Raw genomic sequence first — 19,365 nt, 5'->3', positions numbered from 1 at the left:
GAAATGAAAATTGTCGCCCCCCCCCCCCACAGGAAATAAGGGTCACCCTTCTGTGCAAAGGACTTTGGTGGTTTGTTCAGCAGTTAGTAAAGGAGTGCCTGCCTGCTGAGCAAAGAACCTAGAGGTTGGGGTAGTGAGGGAACAAGTCAGCAGGCCTGGCTTGCCTCAGAGGTGATAGGAACATAAATGAGTATAAGTGATGTGATGAGAGGCAGGGAGGCCACGGGCTGCCCAGACTTTGTGTTGTAGAGGCAAAGGGAGTGCCAACAACACCTGAAGGGCAAGAGAAGTTATTTCAAAGGAGAGACTGAGGGAGATATCAGGAGGGAAAGAGAAGAAAAAGGAGCATGTTCCTGCAGGTGTCTTATATTGAGGGAGGGGCAGTGGAGGTCTTCTGGGGCTCAACCAAGGGTGGTTTTGATTTTGCTTCCTTCTTTCTCTTTCTCTCTCTCTGTCATGGACACATCACCTTCTCCCCCCACCCCCCCCTTGTGCTGTAAGGAGTCTGTCCATCTTCTGGAAGGCTGGGTGGCAGGCAGCCCAATATCGTCTCATTGCTGTTCGGAGCCTGAGTCTGGGGAAGGCCCTTGCTGATTGATCAAGGGTAGGCCCTCATCTGCAAATAGAGCCCCAAATCCTGAATTCCCCACACAAATCCTCTGTGTGAAGAACACTGGCCTGAATCCAGCAATAACACAGCTGTTGAAACAGCTTAGTCACCAGGGCAATGGAGGCAGTGTGGCAGGGGAATGCTGGGGTACAGTGCTCCGACATTTAGCTGGCTGGGAGCCCCCCTGAGAGCCGGTGCTGCAGAGAATCTGCTTCCCGCCCACAGGCATTCCCTTGTTTCTTTGAAGCACAACCATAATCCCCTCCCTGGGGAGGCCAGAAGGAGGAGAGAAACTAAAACATTTTAGGACCCAGAAGAGGAAAAGAAATGGTCACTCCTTTTAGACACCTGGTTTTTCCCTCTTAACGATCCTTGTTAATTTCTTGGATAACTTTTTTTTTTCTCTGCCCCAGGCTAGGCAGTATGATTTAGATGTGGTGGTAGGAGTGGGGAATGTGTTCATTTATCTTATCCAGAAAATGTAGTGACTTACTCAGCTTGTGGGTGTCCAGGTGATGCATGGAGAAGTTAAGAGGGCAAGTCTTGGCCCTTCTGCCTGATCTTGCTTGGATTCCTGTAGCAGCTTTGTCTGCCAGAGCTCTTGTCTGAAGGACTCTAGGCAGATCTGGGCAAAATACTTAGCTGATTTCATCAGGATTTGGGGAGGACTAATAAACTGCCACCAAGTGACCCCATTCCTCTTCCAGCTCTTTGAAGAGCTGACCTTTGTGTTTTCTCTTTATCCTGGACTACTTCTGCCCTGTTTGTTTTGGAAGTTGTTAAGTTAAATTAGCCATCCCTTTCCTTTCCTGGTTACTGTATGAGAATGCAGCTGTCAGTCTGTGAACTCTGCCATCTATTTTTAGATTCAGTGTGAATGAAGCTCTCTTCTCTAATTGCTTTCGGAGAGAAGGGGTGGGGGCGAGAGGAAGAGGCAGGTAGATTTCTGTAACCATCAAATCAGCTGTTCTAAATGCTGTGTACAGTTGACAGTGTCCTGGGGAGAAAGCAAAGAAGCCCACTGTGTGTTTTGCTCCCTTGGCTGTCAAGTTTGTTTTCTCTCCGCATTTATGTTGATTATGGTCAAATGGGAAAGAGCTATTGCCATGTTTGCTTTCCAGTGTTTTAACACTTGCCAGCTTGAATGGTTCTGATTTCTCAAGCATTCTTAGGCAAAGATCGGTTCATTGTTGAATTCAGATTACTTGGAAAACAGGGATGGTTCTTCTGGTGATAGTTTCTACGAGATTAGGTAATCTTAAATATGTTGAGAGCTGTGTCAGTGCAGTGGGCCTGAGTTTTCTCTAGATCTCTCTATGCTAATGTCCCCACCCTCTCACACAGCTGCGGGGCCTCTTTGCGTAAACATCTTTCTAAACAAAATGCTACAGCATTCAGAGCAAGCTTTTTCCCTTTGTCATCAGACCCTTCCTGCTCGCCCGCCTTGCCCATTCTCTCCACTCCCATTCTCTGCCATATTGAATTAGTTGATTTCTCAATTTCTCTGACTCCATGATATTGTTTATGCTTCCATGGCTTTTTATTCATGCAGTTCCCTCTGCCTGTAAATCTTTCTCTTCATTACCTAATGAACTCTTACTCATCCTGTAAGTTACATTTAAACATCACCTCTTATGGATGAGGTGATCCGGAAGATTATGTATTCTGTGCTATATTCTTTGACCCCCTAGCCAGCACTCTTGACATCTTTGTACTGACGGTATACTTTATATTCTAATGTAGTACTAACCACATGTGATTATACTTATTTGTGTTTATGCCTGGCTTCCCAACGCTACTGTAAACAATTAAGAGCAAACTTCACATTTTATGTCCTTTTTTTTTTTTTTTATCCCCCACTATTGTGCACGGAAACTAGCAGGTGCTTGAAAATATTTGGTGGAAGGAAAAAATGAATTGGATGGAATGGTCTACCTAGCATTAGGGGTTTCAGAGGTATATTGATTCCCTCTTGGCAGCACCGGGTATTATGGGTTCTCAGTTCATCATGAACTTCCTTTCCAACTTGGCAAAGGAGGCTTGAGTAGATTACCAAAGACATGACATGTTATACCTCAGTGAGTGCCGTAAAGGTTTTCTTCTCTGGAATCTCTTGCAAGTAATCCCACCTATTCCCTTATCCCTACACACTTGGGATATAGACCTCAAAGGCCAACCCTTTTATTGCTTTGCTAATCGTTAAACTCAGAGAAATTCTTTCGTTTCTAGCCCCTGAGGTTACATCTTGTTTCCTCCTTTGCCCCCACTAGCCCTCTCAGGCAGAATATTTATGCAGCTCCATATTATAATTTAGACAGACATGGGGAAAGGAAACACTACCTCCCTCAGGATGACTTCCCCTAAAAACTCTCCTTTCACCCTGGGGAACAGGTACATTGTTGTTCAGTAGGACCATTGGGCCAACTTTGAGGCATCTTTCTGAGGGGGGTGTGTGTGTGTGTGTATGTGTACATGTATGCATATGTGTGGGAGTAGGAAAAGGGCAGCGGGCCCTGGGGAAAGAGTGAATGCCACCAAAACAGAGCAAACTATAGACCACACATATGGGGTATAGAAATGGTGGAGTAACAGAAGAAATTTTGGGTCATAGAAGTATTTGGAGAAGTGGATGTTTTCTGAGTTGTCACTTTGCAAAAGGCCCAATGGGAGGAACGTTTCCCCCATTGCATATTTCAGACTGCTTACTTCAACTAGGAGACGGTGCTTCACATTACAGCAAGGGATCATTTTGACAATGCTTAGCAAAATGTCTTCTTACACGCGGAAAATATTTCTCCAGAATGCAAATGCTTGACGTGATGGAGAAAAACGACAGAGGTAATGTGAACTAAACTGTTAGGCTGGTTTGCGAAATAATTGTACTCATTCATTTTTATAACTGTGCACACCCAGGCCTGTAGGGCATCTTAAGAAAACAGCCAGGGCCAAATTTATAATTAGCTGAGTCCATTTTTGCCTGGCTTAACCATGGATGTAGGACAGGGTTGGTTTTGTTATTTCCTTAATTGAAAGCGTCAAGAAAATACAAGCCAGGTCAGAGAGTTTTTGATTGGGGAAGGAACGCTGGCATAAATAACCCCAGATTATATGTCTGCTGGAGGCTGGGAGGAGGCTGGTCTGTGCGGCCTCCTTCTGAGGTTACCCAAACAAGCCCTGGTGACTGGCGGCTCTCCTATGGAATGTGGGAGTGCATGTGAGCATTTTGAAATTTCTTTAATTTCTTCCCAGGGCAAAGGCCCAGGAAAACCAAGGTTTCTCAGGGAACCTAAAAGCTTCTGACAATCATAACATAATTCTTTATTTCCTCTTAATGTAACTTGCCCTCCCCTTTCTCCCCTTTATTTCCCGGTAACTGGTCAACCCACCCATCCTAAACCAGGGTGGAAGGGGAACTAGTATTTTTAAGTACTTGTGTACCAAATGGTCCTGTCAACAGCCTAGGGAAGTAGGTCCCATGATTTCTATTTTGCATGTGCAAACTGAGACTCATTCAAGGTCACTCATCCAGAAAGACGTAAAGATAGAATTCCGAAACAGATCTCTTTGGCCCACAGGCTCTACTATCTTGACTGGAAAATGCCCATTTCAAGAAGTCTAAATGAGAAGCATCCTGATCACTTCCTCAATGAATCTTCATCTTTTATTGCTTCACCCCACCGGGATCCATTCTTAATGTTAAACAGCTGCCCTAGATATTCTGTGGTGCTCAGATTCTTCCTGTTTGTCTCCCCAACCATTTCTTGCTTTATGCAAAGGACTTGCTCTCCTCTCTGGCTTTCTTCTTGTCTTTGGAAAACTGATTGGCAAATGCTTTTCTCATGAAGGGCAGGGCAGGGCAGTTTAACTGAGAAGGTAACATGATTCCTAAGGATATGATTGGCCAATGCTTCCCAATATGGAAAGGCATAGATCTTTCCACCTGCAGTAATACTCTACAGTCTGAGTCTGCACCTACAGAACCATGGAGTGCAGATTTCCTCATGTCAGAGCACCACCCCCGTAACAGGATGAAAATAGTAAATGTGAAGAACCACAGTGCCTTTCCACACCTCCTTTCCCAGTATTCCAAATGAATTTTCCACCCAACTAAAATGTGTCTCCAAAGCCATTTGAGAACTGTGAAGCTTGGACAGCCCACAGAATAGCAAAGCTGCTGGTTTGGTATAGGTGTGGAAAACCATGAGTTTCAAATCTACAAATGCCCTATATTGATACCTTACCACTTTTCCCCATGGAACAGGTATAACCAGTGTCCTCGTTTTATAGGGATCGTTCTCCAGGTGCCAGGGGTAGCCTTGGCCTTCCTGCCATTCTCCCAGGGAGTTCAAATTGGATTCTTCACTTTCATTATCTCTGGGGGTGTTGGGGGAAGGGGGGCAGTATTGCCCACGCAGTATCCCGGGAGTCATGAAACCGGTGTTTTATTACATGCAACATAGTCATTAAAGCTGAACTTTATTTCTGAGTCCATTGGAGGCAGAAGAGAAAATGATTCAGGGGGCTGACTTCACAGCTTTGCTGGGTTTCTCTGGCCAGTGCTTTCCTGTTTCTGAGTTCTGTGTTCCAGGTTTGGATAGGGGTTCATAGTGGGAAGTTCGATGTTCCTGAGACCTGGTAATGATGTTGAATTAAAGGTAGGTATTAGATTTTCAGTTCCCTAATAAAATGATAAAAACAGTAGCTAATCCTTCATGCTTTCTGCAGTGTTCTAAGTATTTTTTTTCCCACATGGTAACTAACTTAATGGTCACAAAATCCTAAGAGACAAGTCCTGTTCCAGCAGGGTTAGAAGCCTGAGCATATGTGCCAGGGGGTGATATCACAAAGTCCAGTAAGGGAAGGTCAGAGGGTCACTTGAACCTGCCATTCTCCCTGTGGTTTCTGTTTTGTAAGTACACTATGAAAGACAGCCAAAAGGTATAGGACTGCAGTTCATGAAACTCTAGAAGCTTGATTCTGATGTTTCTAGAAGTGGGGCTTTTGGAGTCTTGACTTCTCTAGCTCAGGAATGATGACACCTGTCTCAGACAGCACAGGAAGTAAGTGATTGTGAGGATGAGGCGAAACATGTGATACAGTTTGTGAACAGTAATAGAAAGTTTTAGAAAGAACTTCACTTGATGGTGGAACAGAAAGAAAAGAATGGTGGTGTGAAGGCAGTATGAAAAATGTCACCTCCACAGTATCACCCGGATCACCTGATATTTCATTAGCTGAACTGCACAGAGAGTTTCATTTTGTTGTAGCTTAGTTTTTGTTTTTAGTGAATTAATTACAGACATTTAAAAATGGAGAGATGTTTCCTAACAATTTGCATTTCTGCTTTGTCTTGAAAAAAGCAGAAGGTCTGGTGAGACCGACCTGTACTGCTTCATGATGGCTGTGGTCTGGAGCTACAAGCGGCTGCCTCCAACAGACGGGCTTAGTGCCACATCCAGACCCACCCTGTCCCTGATCTCCCATGTGGTTAGGGGCAGACTGCAACATGAACTTAGCTGGCCCCAGGCTTCCAGCTCCATCATGTCACGTGACATCACGTTCTTAGGGCATGTCACACTTCCCCAGTCAGGTTTCTGAAATGGTGCTGTGTAGCTCAGATGAGAGAATTCCAGACACACTGCAAGCCATGCTCATGGCCTCCAAAGCACTACATATTTCTCTCCCGTAGAAAGCTGCAAAGGCTTTGGTTAGAGTTGAGTAGCCCGTGTTACCACAGTGTGCTTGATTCAGGTGTCAAGTTTCATTTTGTTTGTTTTTAAAGTAAGCTCTACGCTCAACTTGGGGCTTGAACTCTGGACCCTGAGATCAAGAGTTACACCGTCTGCCAACTGAGCCAGCCATGTGCCCCCTGTTAGGTTTCTTTTGAAGCCTGCTGTTTTCTACCAACAAAGGTAGTTGAGGGTAGTGGGGTTTCGGGGTGACCCAGACCCAGGTTTAAGTCCCAACTCTGTCATTTACTAGCCATGTATTCTTGGGAAATTTCTAACCTCTTACGCACAGGATGGATGCCAGGCGTCAAGGAAAGGGTGTCTGCTTAGAGCCTGTGTTTTTGCTGAAGACTTACTTATTCATCTTTTGTGACTAGTTTGATGGGCTACTTTTAATACCAAGTAGTCAGTCTTCTCTAAGCAATGTAAAAAAAAGATAATTGTGTTTTAAGGCAATTTGAAAATGGTTGTCTCCCTCCCATTACCAACAACAGTATGATTTCAGGCAAATTACTTAATACCTGAGGACCTCAGCTAATTCACTAATCAAAAGGAAATATCTGTGCCCCACTTCATAGAGTTTGTTGGGAACGTTAAATGTTATCATTTAAATGAAAGCGCGGAAGTCATATGGGCTTAAATACAGAGTAATCAGACATGAAAGCAGTGTTTAAAATTTGTTTGCTTTTAACAGCGTACTTTAAAACAGTTTTTCCTTTAGGGATTCCCAACAGATGGGAATAACTCTTAAAGCTGGGAGAAGGCCAGGAGGTGAGTCTGTCTGGCCTTCCCTCTCCCTGAGGCACCTGTTCTGATGAAGCTCACCCCTAACATTTGGGCCCAAGGCAAGAGTGCCTAAGAAAGCATAGCTGTTATATGTCTAAATACCTAAAAGTGATAAATCAGGCCAACAAATTGTTAAGCCAAGTTAAGTTCTACTATCTGATTATAACATTTGCCTTCATAATGCACTGGAAAGCCAGGTTTGAATTTCGGATTCTTCCACTTCTTGGAATTCTGTGCCAAAATGGGACTGACCAAGGAGTTGTGGGCCCCTAAATGCTTTTTCTTTCCACTCCTGGCTCCATCCCCCTACAGAAAAGGAGCTTTGAGTGTTATGTGTATGGACACCCCAACCTCCTTGCTCCATCTCTGACTGTATCCTACAAAGAGTAGCCTTTGACCACTCCTGAGCCCAGGGGGTGTGCAAGTGGTTGTATAGTTCCCCTTAGGAGGCCAGATCTGGGGAAGACCCCCCCCCCCCACCAAGGCCATGGAGATAGGCTCAGAGCTATCAGGGTAGGATATTCTGGGGTCCTGGGTTCTTGGAGCATATTCTAATTTTTTTTAACTTTTTAAATTTATTATTGAGAGACAGACAGAGACAGAGCATGAGCATGAGAGGGGCAGAGAGAGGGAGAGACATAGAATCTGAAGCAGACTCCAGGCTCTGAGCCATCAGCACAAAGCCCAATGCGGGGCTCGAACCCATGGAGCACGAGATCATGACCTGAGCTGAAGTCGGCTGTTTAACCGACTGAGCCACCCAGGAGCCCCAAGCATATTCTAAAAGTAGGGGTAAGGGGCTTAGGCCCTCGGTGGGCATGTCCCTTTCACTTGAGGGTTTCTCTTCCTGTGAGAAAGGGAATAGTTAGAAAGAGGGCCAGACAGTAGGGCCCTTTAAAATTTGGATCCCAAATTAAGGGCCCTTCCTGCCAATATCTAAGGCCAGTGCTACTCTGAGCCCTGGGGCCCCAAGAAGCCCAGTATGTGGACTGATATCTTCTTTTACAGCTTTTCACATTTATACTCTTGAGTCCTGTGGTTCTGGAAGTGTTCTTTCAACACAATATAGCTGAAAGTCCCAATTTAGAAATGAAAGGATGTAGGGGCGCCTGGGTGGCCCAGCTGGCTAAGCGTCCGACTCTTGATTTCAGCTCAGGTCATGATCTCACAGTTCGTGGGTTCAAGCCCTGCATCAGGCTCTGCATTGTCAGTGTGGAGCCTGCTTAGGATTCTGTCTCCCTCCCTCTCTGCCCCTCCTCCACTTGCTCGTGCTCTTTTTCAAAGTAAATAAATAAACTTTAGGAAAAAAAAAAAAAGAAATGAAAAAGATGAAAAAGCTTGGTGTCTAATATGAGAGCTCTGGCCAGTTCATTCTGTTGACCACTGAGGCTGTCAAGCAAGGAGCAGCTGTGGCCAGCTTGAGCCCCAACCAAGAGGACATACAAACTCTGTAAGCATTTTTTCTGTCAAGCTGGGTATCACACAGTTTCTTATGTAGAGACTTGTACTTCCCTGTTTTCAGCCCTGAGTCTCTGCACTGCCCGGTGTCTCCAAGTCCAGAGTTTCTCCTCAAACTGTGCAGAGACAGGCAGATATAGAAGACCTGGAGATCCAATGATTTTGCGTACAAACTTTGAGCCAGTTACCCTGTTGTCGGCACCATGCCTCATCTGTCTTCTGCAACACTGGTGTTTTCAAATTTTGAGCTCCTTGGGGGTCTCCTGGACATGATGGCTCACTTTCCCACAGTAGCCCTTCTGTCGCAGTTTAGGTTGTGCCCCTCTCTCCGGCTGTCAGGAAGCCCTATGTCATGTATTTTTCATTTTTTTTAAAGTTGCTGCAATCCCTGATCTGCTCGTGTCATCACCACTTTTTCCCCTTGTGATTTAATATCCTTTGAATTCCTTTACTGTTTGTTCTGTGGCATTTCAGGAGGGAGAGGAGGAAAATAGGAATGGCCAATTCACCATGTTTGAGGCTTTAAATAGTACTAAGGAAGTAGCAGGGCACTGGTGTTCATTGAGGGTTTCATCTACATCCAGATGGCCTCAGATCCCTCCTTTCTTGCATTCTTTCTTTCTCTTTCTGGATTTCAGAGAACTTGGGGTTCACATTGTCAGATTGGCTTCAGGTCACACTGGGCCAGTGGACGGAAAGCCCTAATTTTCCAAACAGCAGTTATCATCTGTTTCTAGAGCCTAGAATTGAACCCCATCTCATAACGCCAGTGAAAGCTGGTTCTCCAGTCATTTTGGAAATGTGATCTGTGTGGTTTTTTTTCCCCAATTAAGACTCTCCTGTTCTTGAACTTGCTCGGCACAGTTTAAGACAGACATAACGGATAGATGCAATTTTTATTCATCTCGTCTCCTTAGTGAGTTCTGTGGTGAGTTAAACCCATTTATGGTTCTTACTGATATGGAAGTACATGTGAATATTCATTTGCACAACGATGTGCTTATTATTATATTCTTATCTGTGCATATATAAGTCTTTAATTTTGGAAAAATCCTTCATCTTTTACGTTAACTTTCCCCTCCATTTGCAGAAGGGGTTTTGAGTTTTTGAGAAATAAAAGATCCCATTTTTGAGAACTTCTTTGGGAGTAATTTTAAGAAAGACGCCTTGAGACTAGAGTGTGTTACAAAGGCAGCACAGAGCGTACTTAAATCATGTCTCTGAGCGGTGGTTATTTTTATCAGATAGGAGAGAAAACACAGGCAGATGAAGTATGGGTTTCAGGTACCTAAGGCACTTCTGTGGAAGAAGGACCTCACGTTCCATGTAACTCCTCTGGGCAGGCCTAGGACCTGTGTTGGAAGTCTCAGGAAGATAAGTGCTGATCATGAGTCACAATCTGACCACTTAAGCTGCTTCGGAGAGAGTTAGACCCCTGTCTCTGGAGGAGTTTACATGAAAGCTGTTTGACTGTTTGGCAGAGAGGTTAAGGAAGGGACCGAGCATCCAACTTCAACATTCACCCTATGACTTTTAAGTTTCAGATTTGGAGACTTGGATCTGGAGTTTGAGAGAAATGAATATATATTGTTTTGTCTTCATTTACATGGCAGAGCCTATGAGACTTTTTGAACTGTTTCCAAAATACCTTCCCAGATGCCATTTCTGAATTGTGCATCCTTTCTCTTGCAGGAGAAAATGCAGAAGTTTCCATGGATGTTTCCCTGGCTTACCGTGATGATATGTTTGCTGAATGGACTGAAATGGCCCACGAGAGAGTGCCCCGGAAACTCAAATGTACTTTCACATCCCCCAAGGTAGGATGCCTTGGTGTCTAAGTTGATAGGGTTTTTATTTGGGTTCCAGGTATGTGGGAAGATTTACTTTACAGCTCACAGGTATGTTCCTTAGTATGAATGACCCACAAAGGTTAGTCATCATCCTTTGTCTTAGTAGAGAAAAGAGCAATGTGGTGATTGTATGTCCCTGTTCAGGAAGAAGGAACGGAAGAAAGAATGTCTGTTTGAAGTGATGTGGTTGTTTCTCTGAAATCGCTCCATACAAATAAACCCTTGGTTCTTAAGCACTGAGAGTGTCTGAAGAATGTTGCTAAGTTATTTTGAGGTGTGAGAATCTGTTCATATTGGATCAATGCTTGTGTCTGCTTCTCTGATTCTTAGGCATTCCTTTGTTGCCAGAGTTAATGTGCAGGTACAAAGACTAAAAATCCCAGTGAATACCACATACAAAAAGAGGCCCTGAGGGAGGAAATCTAATTTCATTTGAGACCTGGGTCTTCTAACCCATTTTAAAGGCTCTCCCTTCTCTGGTTCATCTAGGAGGACTCTTTCAACCGCCCACAGGAGGGAGGTTACTCTCCTGCATTGAAAATAAGGAGACATTTTGTTTTGGGCAAAGGCCTTTAATTTTATGATTCCTCATAAATGAAAATGCAAAGATTGACTCAGTGACCCTCAAAGGATAGTAGGATTTGATGGTATAAGGACCAGGTCACAGTTAGCCAGGGGCCCTTTTCATTGCCAAGTGCTGTCCTCACACACACCTTCCCAGGTTCTGACTCCCCTGCCCGTACTGACTAAAGTTTCTGTGAAGATGAAATGGAACCATGGTTATTGTCACTCATGGTTACATTCCTTAAGGGTATTGACATGGAGCACCATCAGCTAGGTGACCTCTGATGTCCCTTCAGGTACAGAAATTGTCTCATTTTTTCTGTGTGAAATGCATGAGAGACCCAACAGCACTGAAACACTTTCTTGATTATGTCATCTGGCATCTTCGGATCAGTTGCTTTTAAAGGACTTGGGCAGCTTTGTAATACCTGCTTCATCGATCAGTTTAGTACTTCTTCTCTCCTAGCATTGGCCTTTCCTGGCCTCACTTTTGGCTACCGCTGCAAAGATGGGGTGTCCTGTGGAATGAATGGTAGGAATGGTAGGTTGAAGCTTCTGGGTATCATGCCCCAGCTGTCCACCCTACACTGAAGAGGAGTAAGATGGGGAAGGGCAGGTTCATAGTATTACCATTTAGTTAAAAGTGTGGATTTGGAACAAAACACACTTGGCTTCAGTTCCAGGCTGTATCACTTACTGACTGCATGGCCTTAGGCAAACGTACTTAATCTGTCCAAGCTTAATTTTCTCATCTGCAAAGTGGGATAATAATAGCTGCTTTGGGTTTCTTTATAAGGATTAAATGAGATGGTGGACACAAGCAGGGTGACCTTATTATTTCATATCCTCTCTGGGATATGTTTGGGAATGAAAGAGGAGGTTTCACCAGGTGGGCCACCAGGTCTGTTGTGGGCAACCCACACACCCTATATATATGGGAACCCGGTATTTATGAACTCTCCCTTCCCCAGGTTCCCTAGACCAGAACTACAGAAAGTGTGGTCTGAGGACCAGCAACACCAGTATGACCTCGGAGCGTGTAGGAAATGCAGATTCCCAGGCCTGGTTCACACCCCAAACCTAGTAAGTCAAAATCTCAGGGTGTAGGACCAAGGAATCTGTGTTTTAACAGGATTTCAATTCCTGCAGTTTCATGGAATTTAAATGTCACTGCCCTAGACCCTTTGCTGTCTGCCAAATGTAGTACCATCCCCTAAAAAAATCATCTGGAATTGTTTGGGGTAGGTACTTGGGGGTAATATGTAGGTGAAAATGAATGGTAGGGAGAAACCTGAGGTAGCAGGAGAGAGGAATATCTGACATTTTCAAATCTTTATATGCAGTGGGAAAAATTAAAACCTTTCTGTCACTGCAAGTTGATTGCATCTTTCAGAGGTGAGACTGGTTGGATATCTAAGCTCAAGTATATGAAGCTTTGGGGTATGGAATTTCATCCTCAGAAAAGGGAAAAGTCATTTCTTGCCTCACTTACACACTTGGAGGGCGCTGAGAAGCAGAGTGAGGGGGAGGTCATTAAGAAGCCTGGAACTGCTTCTTAATGATGGCTGCTTAATTATCTTTAGGATGTGTTGATCCCTTTCAAGAAAGATATTAAACCTTGAAAAGTGTGAAGGAAATGAATCATCAAATCTCTGCTTTTTGATTGCAGTGAAATTTAGTCTTGAGTCTGAAGATTAAATGAGAAATTGCTTTAAAGCTTTTTAGTCCCTGGTGGATTGTGAGTTGGGAAAAAAAAAAGTCAAGTTGCCACCTGCTGTAATTTGTCCTAATTAGCCAGTCTCATGCTGGAGTTGGGGGAGGACTGAGGGGGATGGGGAAAGGAAGGGGGGGGGGAGTGCCTTTCTTCCTAAATGCCCTAAATACTGGCAGAGGCAGAACCTTGGTGCATAAGGATAAGTCCCCAACAGGAGACAGTGAATTTGTCTCGGAGACAGGTAGGCCAGGCCAAGATCCCAGAATCTGATGTGCCTAATTTGTTGAAGGTAAATTTGTCTCATGAAGTGGTACTGTTACCCTCTCTATAAGGATGAGGAAGTGGAGGACACTGAGAGAACCGTGAATGGGGAATTAGAAGGAACCCTGGAGATCTTGTTTTACTTAGGAGGAAAGTGAGGCTGAATGAGGTGGATGACCTTCTCAAGGAATCCAGCAGGGGGCCAGATCAGGGCTAGAATAGAAGTCTCCTGACATGATGTTCAGTGCCTTCCCTACCACAGACACATGCCTCAGTACATGTCTGGGGCAACATCACTGTTTTCTCCCTACTGTACTTGAGGGTCCTCCTCCCCATCAGAGTTAGAGGCTGGATTTGGAAGACCTATGTCCCCCAACCCAGTACTGCTACTACTTTGGGACCTTGGGCGAGAAATACAATCAAGTCAGTGGCAATAGACTAAGTAAGTTTTGTTCCCTTCCCTCTCAAACCCTCAATTTCTAGAAATAAAACAAGACCCTGAAGGAAAGCACATAAGAAAATTCTTTCTTGCTGTTAACATAGAGGATAATTAACTTCTTCAGTGTGGATTAATCTGAGGCCAAATTTGAGCAGGGTAGTTCCTGCAGAGCCCCAATACTTGCCCTGATTTATAAGTGTAAAGGAAAGGAGTAGAGAGGAGAGAAGGAATCTACATAAGAAGAATCATCCAGTCTGCAACTGAAGTTTGGAAAAGAAGCAAAAAGCTTTCGACAGAAGAATTGTTTTAAATCTCATAAGCCAAGTCTAGTCAACGAATAGTTCTGAAAGAGTCCTTCAAACCTTAGTGGATGAAAGACTATTATGATTGATTTGTAATGTCTGCTATGAGTGAGGAAGGGAAGAGTGGAAACATAAAAGCCAGGTATTAGCCTGCTGTACCTCTACTTTTGTCTCTGTCTCTATACAAAATTCTGTTTATTGCACACTAAGCTCTGTCCAATAAAGAATTCTCCAAGATCACCAAAGGGTGAGAGACTCTTCATACACCAGTCGGATTGTGGATTACTTGTTATCTTCCTTCTGATTTCTCCACTGGACTTTTTACTCTAAAGATATACAAAAAAATTATGTTGGTCCTGAGAATATAGGCTTAGGAACAGCGAATTAGGTCTTCCCTATCACTTGGTTAAGAGGTGTACAGCAGGAAAATACTGAAGCTGGCATATAAACCCTACATCGATGGCAGACACTCATCTCTTTTATCAGGGAAAAGTCCCTAGCTACTAAAGCTGATGCCTCTACATGCCCATATTTACTCCCCTACCCTGACCCCTCAGCAGGGCCACATAGCCAGGAGTCCTGGTGAGGTAGAGCAGAATTTAGTTTTCAAAAGCAACCTGCACCCCTACTCTTTAATGTCTCACAACCATGCTTTCTGAGCAGTAGCTCTTCAATCATTGGCAGGAAGTCCAAGAGGCTTTTCTAGAAATTGGGCTAAATTTGGCTTAACTAAAATTTCTGCTCCCTTCTGCCATCTAACCTCTAGGGCAGTTAGGAAGCTTCAGAGGCAGAAAATTCCAAGTTGGCACCTCTGACAACCTAATCCCATTATTACCTTTTATCCCTTCTATCTTCCCCAAATTCTAAGTGTTCCTTGGCTTGCTTCCTTTTCTATCAAATCAATAACAAGAAGATATTTTCACCTTCTTGTAGCTTCAGGCAAAAGCCGTGAAAATAATTACTCTTGGCATCCAAGAGTGTGATGAACATTTCAGAAGTTGACTGTTCCATGCAGCCAACAGTCACGGAATAGTAGTGGTCTCCCATGATGTGCTGCAAATAAAAAGCCCTTAATAGGCCTGGTAGATCAGGTTATTCTGATGTGAAGCTTAATGCGGACTGAAGAACTGAGAAAGCGTTTGTTAAGAGAGGAGATTTCTGTTTTTTATCTAAAATTTTCTGGTTCCACTTCAAATGTGGCTGGGTCTTTTTTTTGGGGGGGGGTGGAGGGAGCAGCCATTGGATACCATGCCTCCAGTGTGCCCTATTATCTGTAGCTCTTAGGTATACCTTTAAGCATTAGCTTTTCAGCATTGGTGATATGAGGCGAAGGTAAGGCAATTTAGACATAGTCTGTTGGAAATAGTGATTCTGTCTCAAACTCTCTGCTCTTCTTCCAGACCCCAGAATATGAGGGTCGTTACTATGAATGTGATGTCCTTCCTTTTATGGAAATCGGGTCTGTAGCTCATAAGTACTACCTTCTGAACATCCGGCTGCCTGTGAATGAGAAGAAGAAAATCAATGTTGGAATTGGGGAAATAAAGGATATTCAGTTGGTGGTAAGTGAATCTGCTGGGTCCAGGCAGCATGTGACATTAGAACACTGGCTCAGAACAGTGGTTTGTGAGCATGTGTGTTGGAAAGTAACTCCATCTCACCCTTGGAATCTCCGTGTGCCCATTGCGTCACCTGAGAAATAGAAATGATGGCTGAGATTTAAATTGACATGAAAGATTACAGAAATGGAAAGTAATGCAGTTATTGTACCCATTTAAGATTTTATTATAATGGTCATGATTGTGTAATAATACCAAGATAAAAGTAATTTTTCTTCACATGTCTCACCTTGCAAGGACAAATGTTTCTTTTTTTTTTTTAAGTTTATTTATTTATTTTGAGAGGGAGAGCAGTGGAGGGGCAGAGAGGGAGAAAGAGAATCCCAAACAGGCTCCGCGCTGTCAGCACAGCACCCTATGTGGGGCTCAAACTCACAAACTGTGAGATCATGACCTGAGCCAAAACCAAAAGTCAGATGCTTAACCAACTGAGCCACCCAGGCACCCCGCTCCTCTTTCTTTTCTTTTTTCTTTTTTAAGTTTATTTCAAGCACAAATGTTAAAGGTAGCAATGGTGTTTTTTAGGTTCTTTCCATTTTATTTGTTTAACAGGCAAAAAAAAAAAAAAAAAAAAAAAAAAGTGTCTTAAATTTTTTTTTTTTAAAAAAAAAAAAAAAAAAAAAAAAAAAAAGAACATGGACCAAGAGTCTTTTTTATCTAAAAAAGTCACATAAGAAATGCACATTTATTGTAGAAAATTAGGAAGCAAAAGTAAACACAAAAAATAACATAAAAATTTCCCATAATATCTAGAGAAATAATCACTGTTGAGGTTTTGATATATATCCCTACAGACTTTTTCTATACAGATAGAAAGATACATGCATATAGTTTTTCCAAACAAAAAAAAAAATCATACTCAACTGACTTCTTTGTTCCTTGCTTTTTTTTTTGTTTAATAGTATATTGTGAATATAATATAAATATACTTTGCAATACTGTGTATCATTCCACTGTATAGATTTACCTTAACACATTTTACTGTCCCAACATTTTGGGAGCTATCTTAAAATAGCTCCAATTTTTCAATAAAAAAGTCTCACAGAAAAATCTTTAATCATGCTCTTAGTGATTCCCTTTGTATAGAGTGGGTCCATTTTTTTTTTTTTTGCCTTTTATTTAGATTTCTTACAGTGCCTGAGGAGGGGGCAGGGGAAAGATGAAGAGGGTACATGCTATGAATATTAAAGCTCTTGATCTTGAAAGTTCAGCAGAAAAGATCTCTTTTCACTTCTCCCCAAAATGCATTTTCTGGTAGAAAATAACACTAAGATATAGTCACCTTCAAAATTATGATTGGTCTTTGTCTAGGGAATCCATCAAAATGGAGGCTTCACCAAGGTGTGGTTTGCAATGAAGACCTTCCTTACGCCCAGCATCTTCATCATTATGGTGTGGTATTGGAGGAGGATCACTATGATGTCCCGACCCCCAGTGCTTCTAGAAAAGTAAGAACTGATTTCAGAGCACTCTTAAAGAACACTGGCATTCTAGATCTGCCTGCCATCGTCCTGGTTTTGCTGGGGTTTAGTTCAAGTGGTCATTGTGGTACTTAGGCAGGTGATTAGACCAGGAATCATCCTGGACTCTTTTTACTCCTTCAGCTTTCACATGCAACTTATTATTAAGTCCTAAGGATTAAACCTCTCTCACATTTCTGTTTCTCTATTCTGTCTTTGCTCTTCATTCCCGTGGTCTGAGTCAGATACTTCTCTCTGTCACTGTGGACAAACTGCCTTGCTCCTAAGCCCAACCCTCTCACCTCCATAAAGATGATATGCTCGTAGATATCTGCTGGATTATTCCCATTAACATACAAACACACTATACCATTTCACATTCTTAGACAAAACTCTTGATTTTCCTATTTCCCCCTGAAGCCACCACACCTCTCTCTACTCCTCTTCATATCAAAACTCCTCAAAAATTTTGTCCGTATATCTCCTCCACCTGTTCTTTCTTGGGCCCATTCCACCCCTCAGTAAAACTGCTCTTGACAGGATCTCCAGTGACCTTCACATTCTAAATCCAATGGTCACTTCTCAGTTCTCACTTGACTCATCACCAGTATTTGATGTAATTGGTCATTTCCTTTTTCTTCACAGAGCCTTCTTCACCCTTCTCATGGTTATTCTCCTTTACTGATCATCACTGTCTCCAGTGCTGTTTCCAACCATCTTTTCAACCTCTTAAACTTGGGAGCCAGTGCTCAGTCTTTGGGCCTCTTCTCTCTATTAGCTATGCCTGTTCCCAGAGTGATGTCGTCTAGTCTTGAGGTCTTAAAAATCACCTACACTCTGATGACTCTTAATTTATATCCTCAACCTCAGCCTCTCTCAGCCCTCAACCCAAATATTCCAGCTGTTTATTTAACATCTTCACTTGCACAAAAATGTAACACATGCAAAGAACAACATTTATTTCCTCTGCTTCAAACTTGCCCCTCTCCTAGGCATCCCCACTGAAGGAAATGGCAGCTCCATCCTTTCAGCTGCTCAGGTTAGAGAAGTAGGAGTCATCCTTTACTTCTTTTTTTCACACCCCTCGTCCAGCCCAGCTGGAAATATCACCGTATCCATTGCCACCACCATAGTCTAACTCACTTTCACTTCTCATTTCTCACCTGGATGACTAGAAATAGCCTCTCAATTGCTCTTCTTGCTTCCACTCTTGTCCTTCCTATAGTCTATTCTCATAGCAGCCAGTGTTCACTTTCAAGCATAAATCAGATCTTGTCACTCCTCTGCTCAAAGCTCTCTGTTGGCTTTTCATTTCAAATCCTCTGATTTCATCTCCGATCCTCTCTACCATTCACCATCCCCCTTGATGATGCTTAGACATGCCTGGTATGCTCCCACACCATGGCCTTTGCACTGCTGTTCTCTTCGTCTGAATGCTCTTTCCTAGATATCTCTGTAGCCCAATTCCTCATTTTCTTCAGGCCCTGTCATAATGTCTCTTATCTTAGAGACTTTTTCCTCTCCACCTTATGTAAAGTAGTATTCCTTCTTTCTTCATTTTCTTACCTTGATTTATTTTTCTTCATTATATTCTATATTTATTTGTTATCTTTCCTCCCAGACCCATCCTCTCACCCCTGCTGAATGCAAGCATCGTTAGAGCAGGATCTTTGCCTATGTTGTTTACTACTATATCCCCAGCATCTCGAATAGTGACTGGCACATAGTAGGAACTCAATAAATATGAATGTGTTGAATGAATGAATGATATCATTCCACTGTTTAACCTTCTTATTGTATCCTCAGTCCTTTTAAGATAAATTTCAAGTTCTCTGATGGGGTAGGCAAGTTTCTTCATGAACTCAGCTTTTTTTTTTTTTTTTTTTTTTTTTTTTTTTACTTATTTAGTGTCATGTCCTGTCATTTCCTTGTATGTGCTACATGCAGATCCCCAAATGCTTCAGGCTGTTCCAGGCTTCTGTGCCTCCATCCAGGCTTTTCCCTTTGCTTCAAATGTCCTTCCACCTCCCCAGTCTTGACTCCCAGCTCTTCTCAGTTTCTGTCTCTGTCAAAGTTAGAAGTCCGTGTGGCAGCCTGTGCACACTTCTGTCATATCACTTGTCACACTTTATTTGGCTCAGCCACTACATATATCTCCTTGAGTAGAAGAGGGCTACTCTCTTAGGTATCTCTAGCCCTAACAAAATGCCTGGTATGTCATCCGTGCTTAATTAACCCTTGTATTTCATAGGTATGAATGGAAGTATGAATGAATCAGTGACAAAACGCATGAACTTGATAGAGCAGTGGCAATTAATAGTACAATAGGGAAAAAACAAAATAAAAACTAAACACACAGCTAAAAGAAGTATTTCATGTTGTTTGGAGTGATTTATTATTGAAACAATCATGCTTGTTCCTAGTTGCTGAGGATATCATAATAATGATGATAATGAGTGTTCTTAATGATCAGGTTAATGATTACCTGAATAGGTAAGCGGGGATAATTATGTTCAAAGAGGTCTGCTTAAGAAGGCAAAGGCAGGGGAAAACGTTGTAGGAAGCTCTTAATC

General features: G+C 42.8%; 1 protein-coding gene across 3 annotated transcripts in view; it reads left to right on the top strand.

Annotated features, from left to right (window-relative positions):
- WLS (Wnt ligand secretion mediator) overlaps nucleotides 1-19,365 on the top strand; it is a 100,351-nt gene that overhangs the window by 57,074 nt on the left and 23,912 nt on the right. For all 3 annotated transcript variants that reach the window (XR_005788644.1, XM_040470594.1, XM_040470595.1), the window contains exons 3-5: nucleotides 10,276-10,400; nucleotides 15,114-15,275; nucleotides 16,644-16,780. Coding sequence is in view for 2 of the 3 variants with exons in the window: in XM_040470594.1 (XP_040326528.1) it covers nucleotides 10,276-10,400; nucleotides 15,114-15,275; nucleotides 16,644-16,780 (424 nt within the window). In the remaining variant the exon portion in view is untranslated. The remainder of the gene's footprint in view (nucleotides 1-10,275; nucleotides 10,401-15,113; nucleotides 15,276-16,643; nucleotides 16,781-19,365) is intronic.

This window comes from Herpailurus yagouaroundi, unplaced genomic scaffold, assembly GCF_014898765.1.
Source record: "Herpailurus yagouaroundi ecotype Mexico unplaced genomic scaffold, PumYag 77, whole genome shotgun sequence".
Taxonomy (NCBI): domain Eukaryota; kingdom Metazoa; phylum Chordata; class Mammalia; order Carnivora; family Felidae; genus Herpailurus; species Herpailurus yagouaroundi.
Note: the sequence above shows the minus strand (reverse complement) of the source record. Positions and strands in the feature narration are given on the sequence as shown.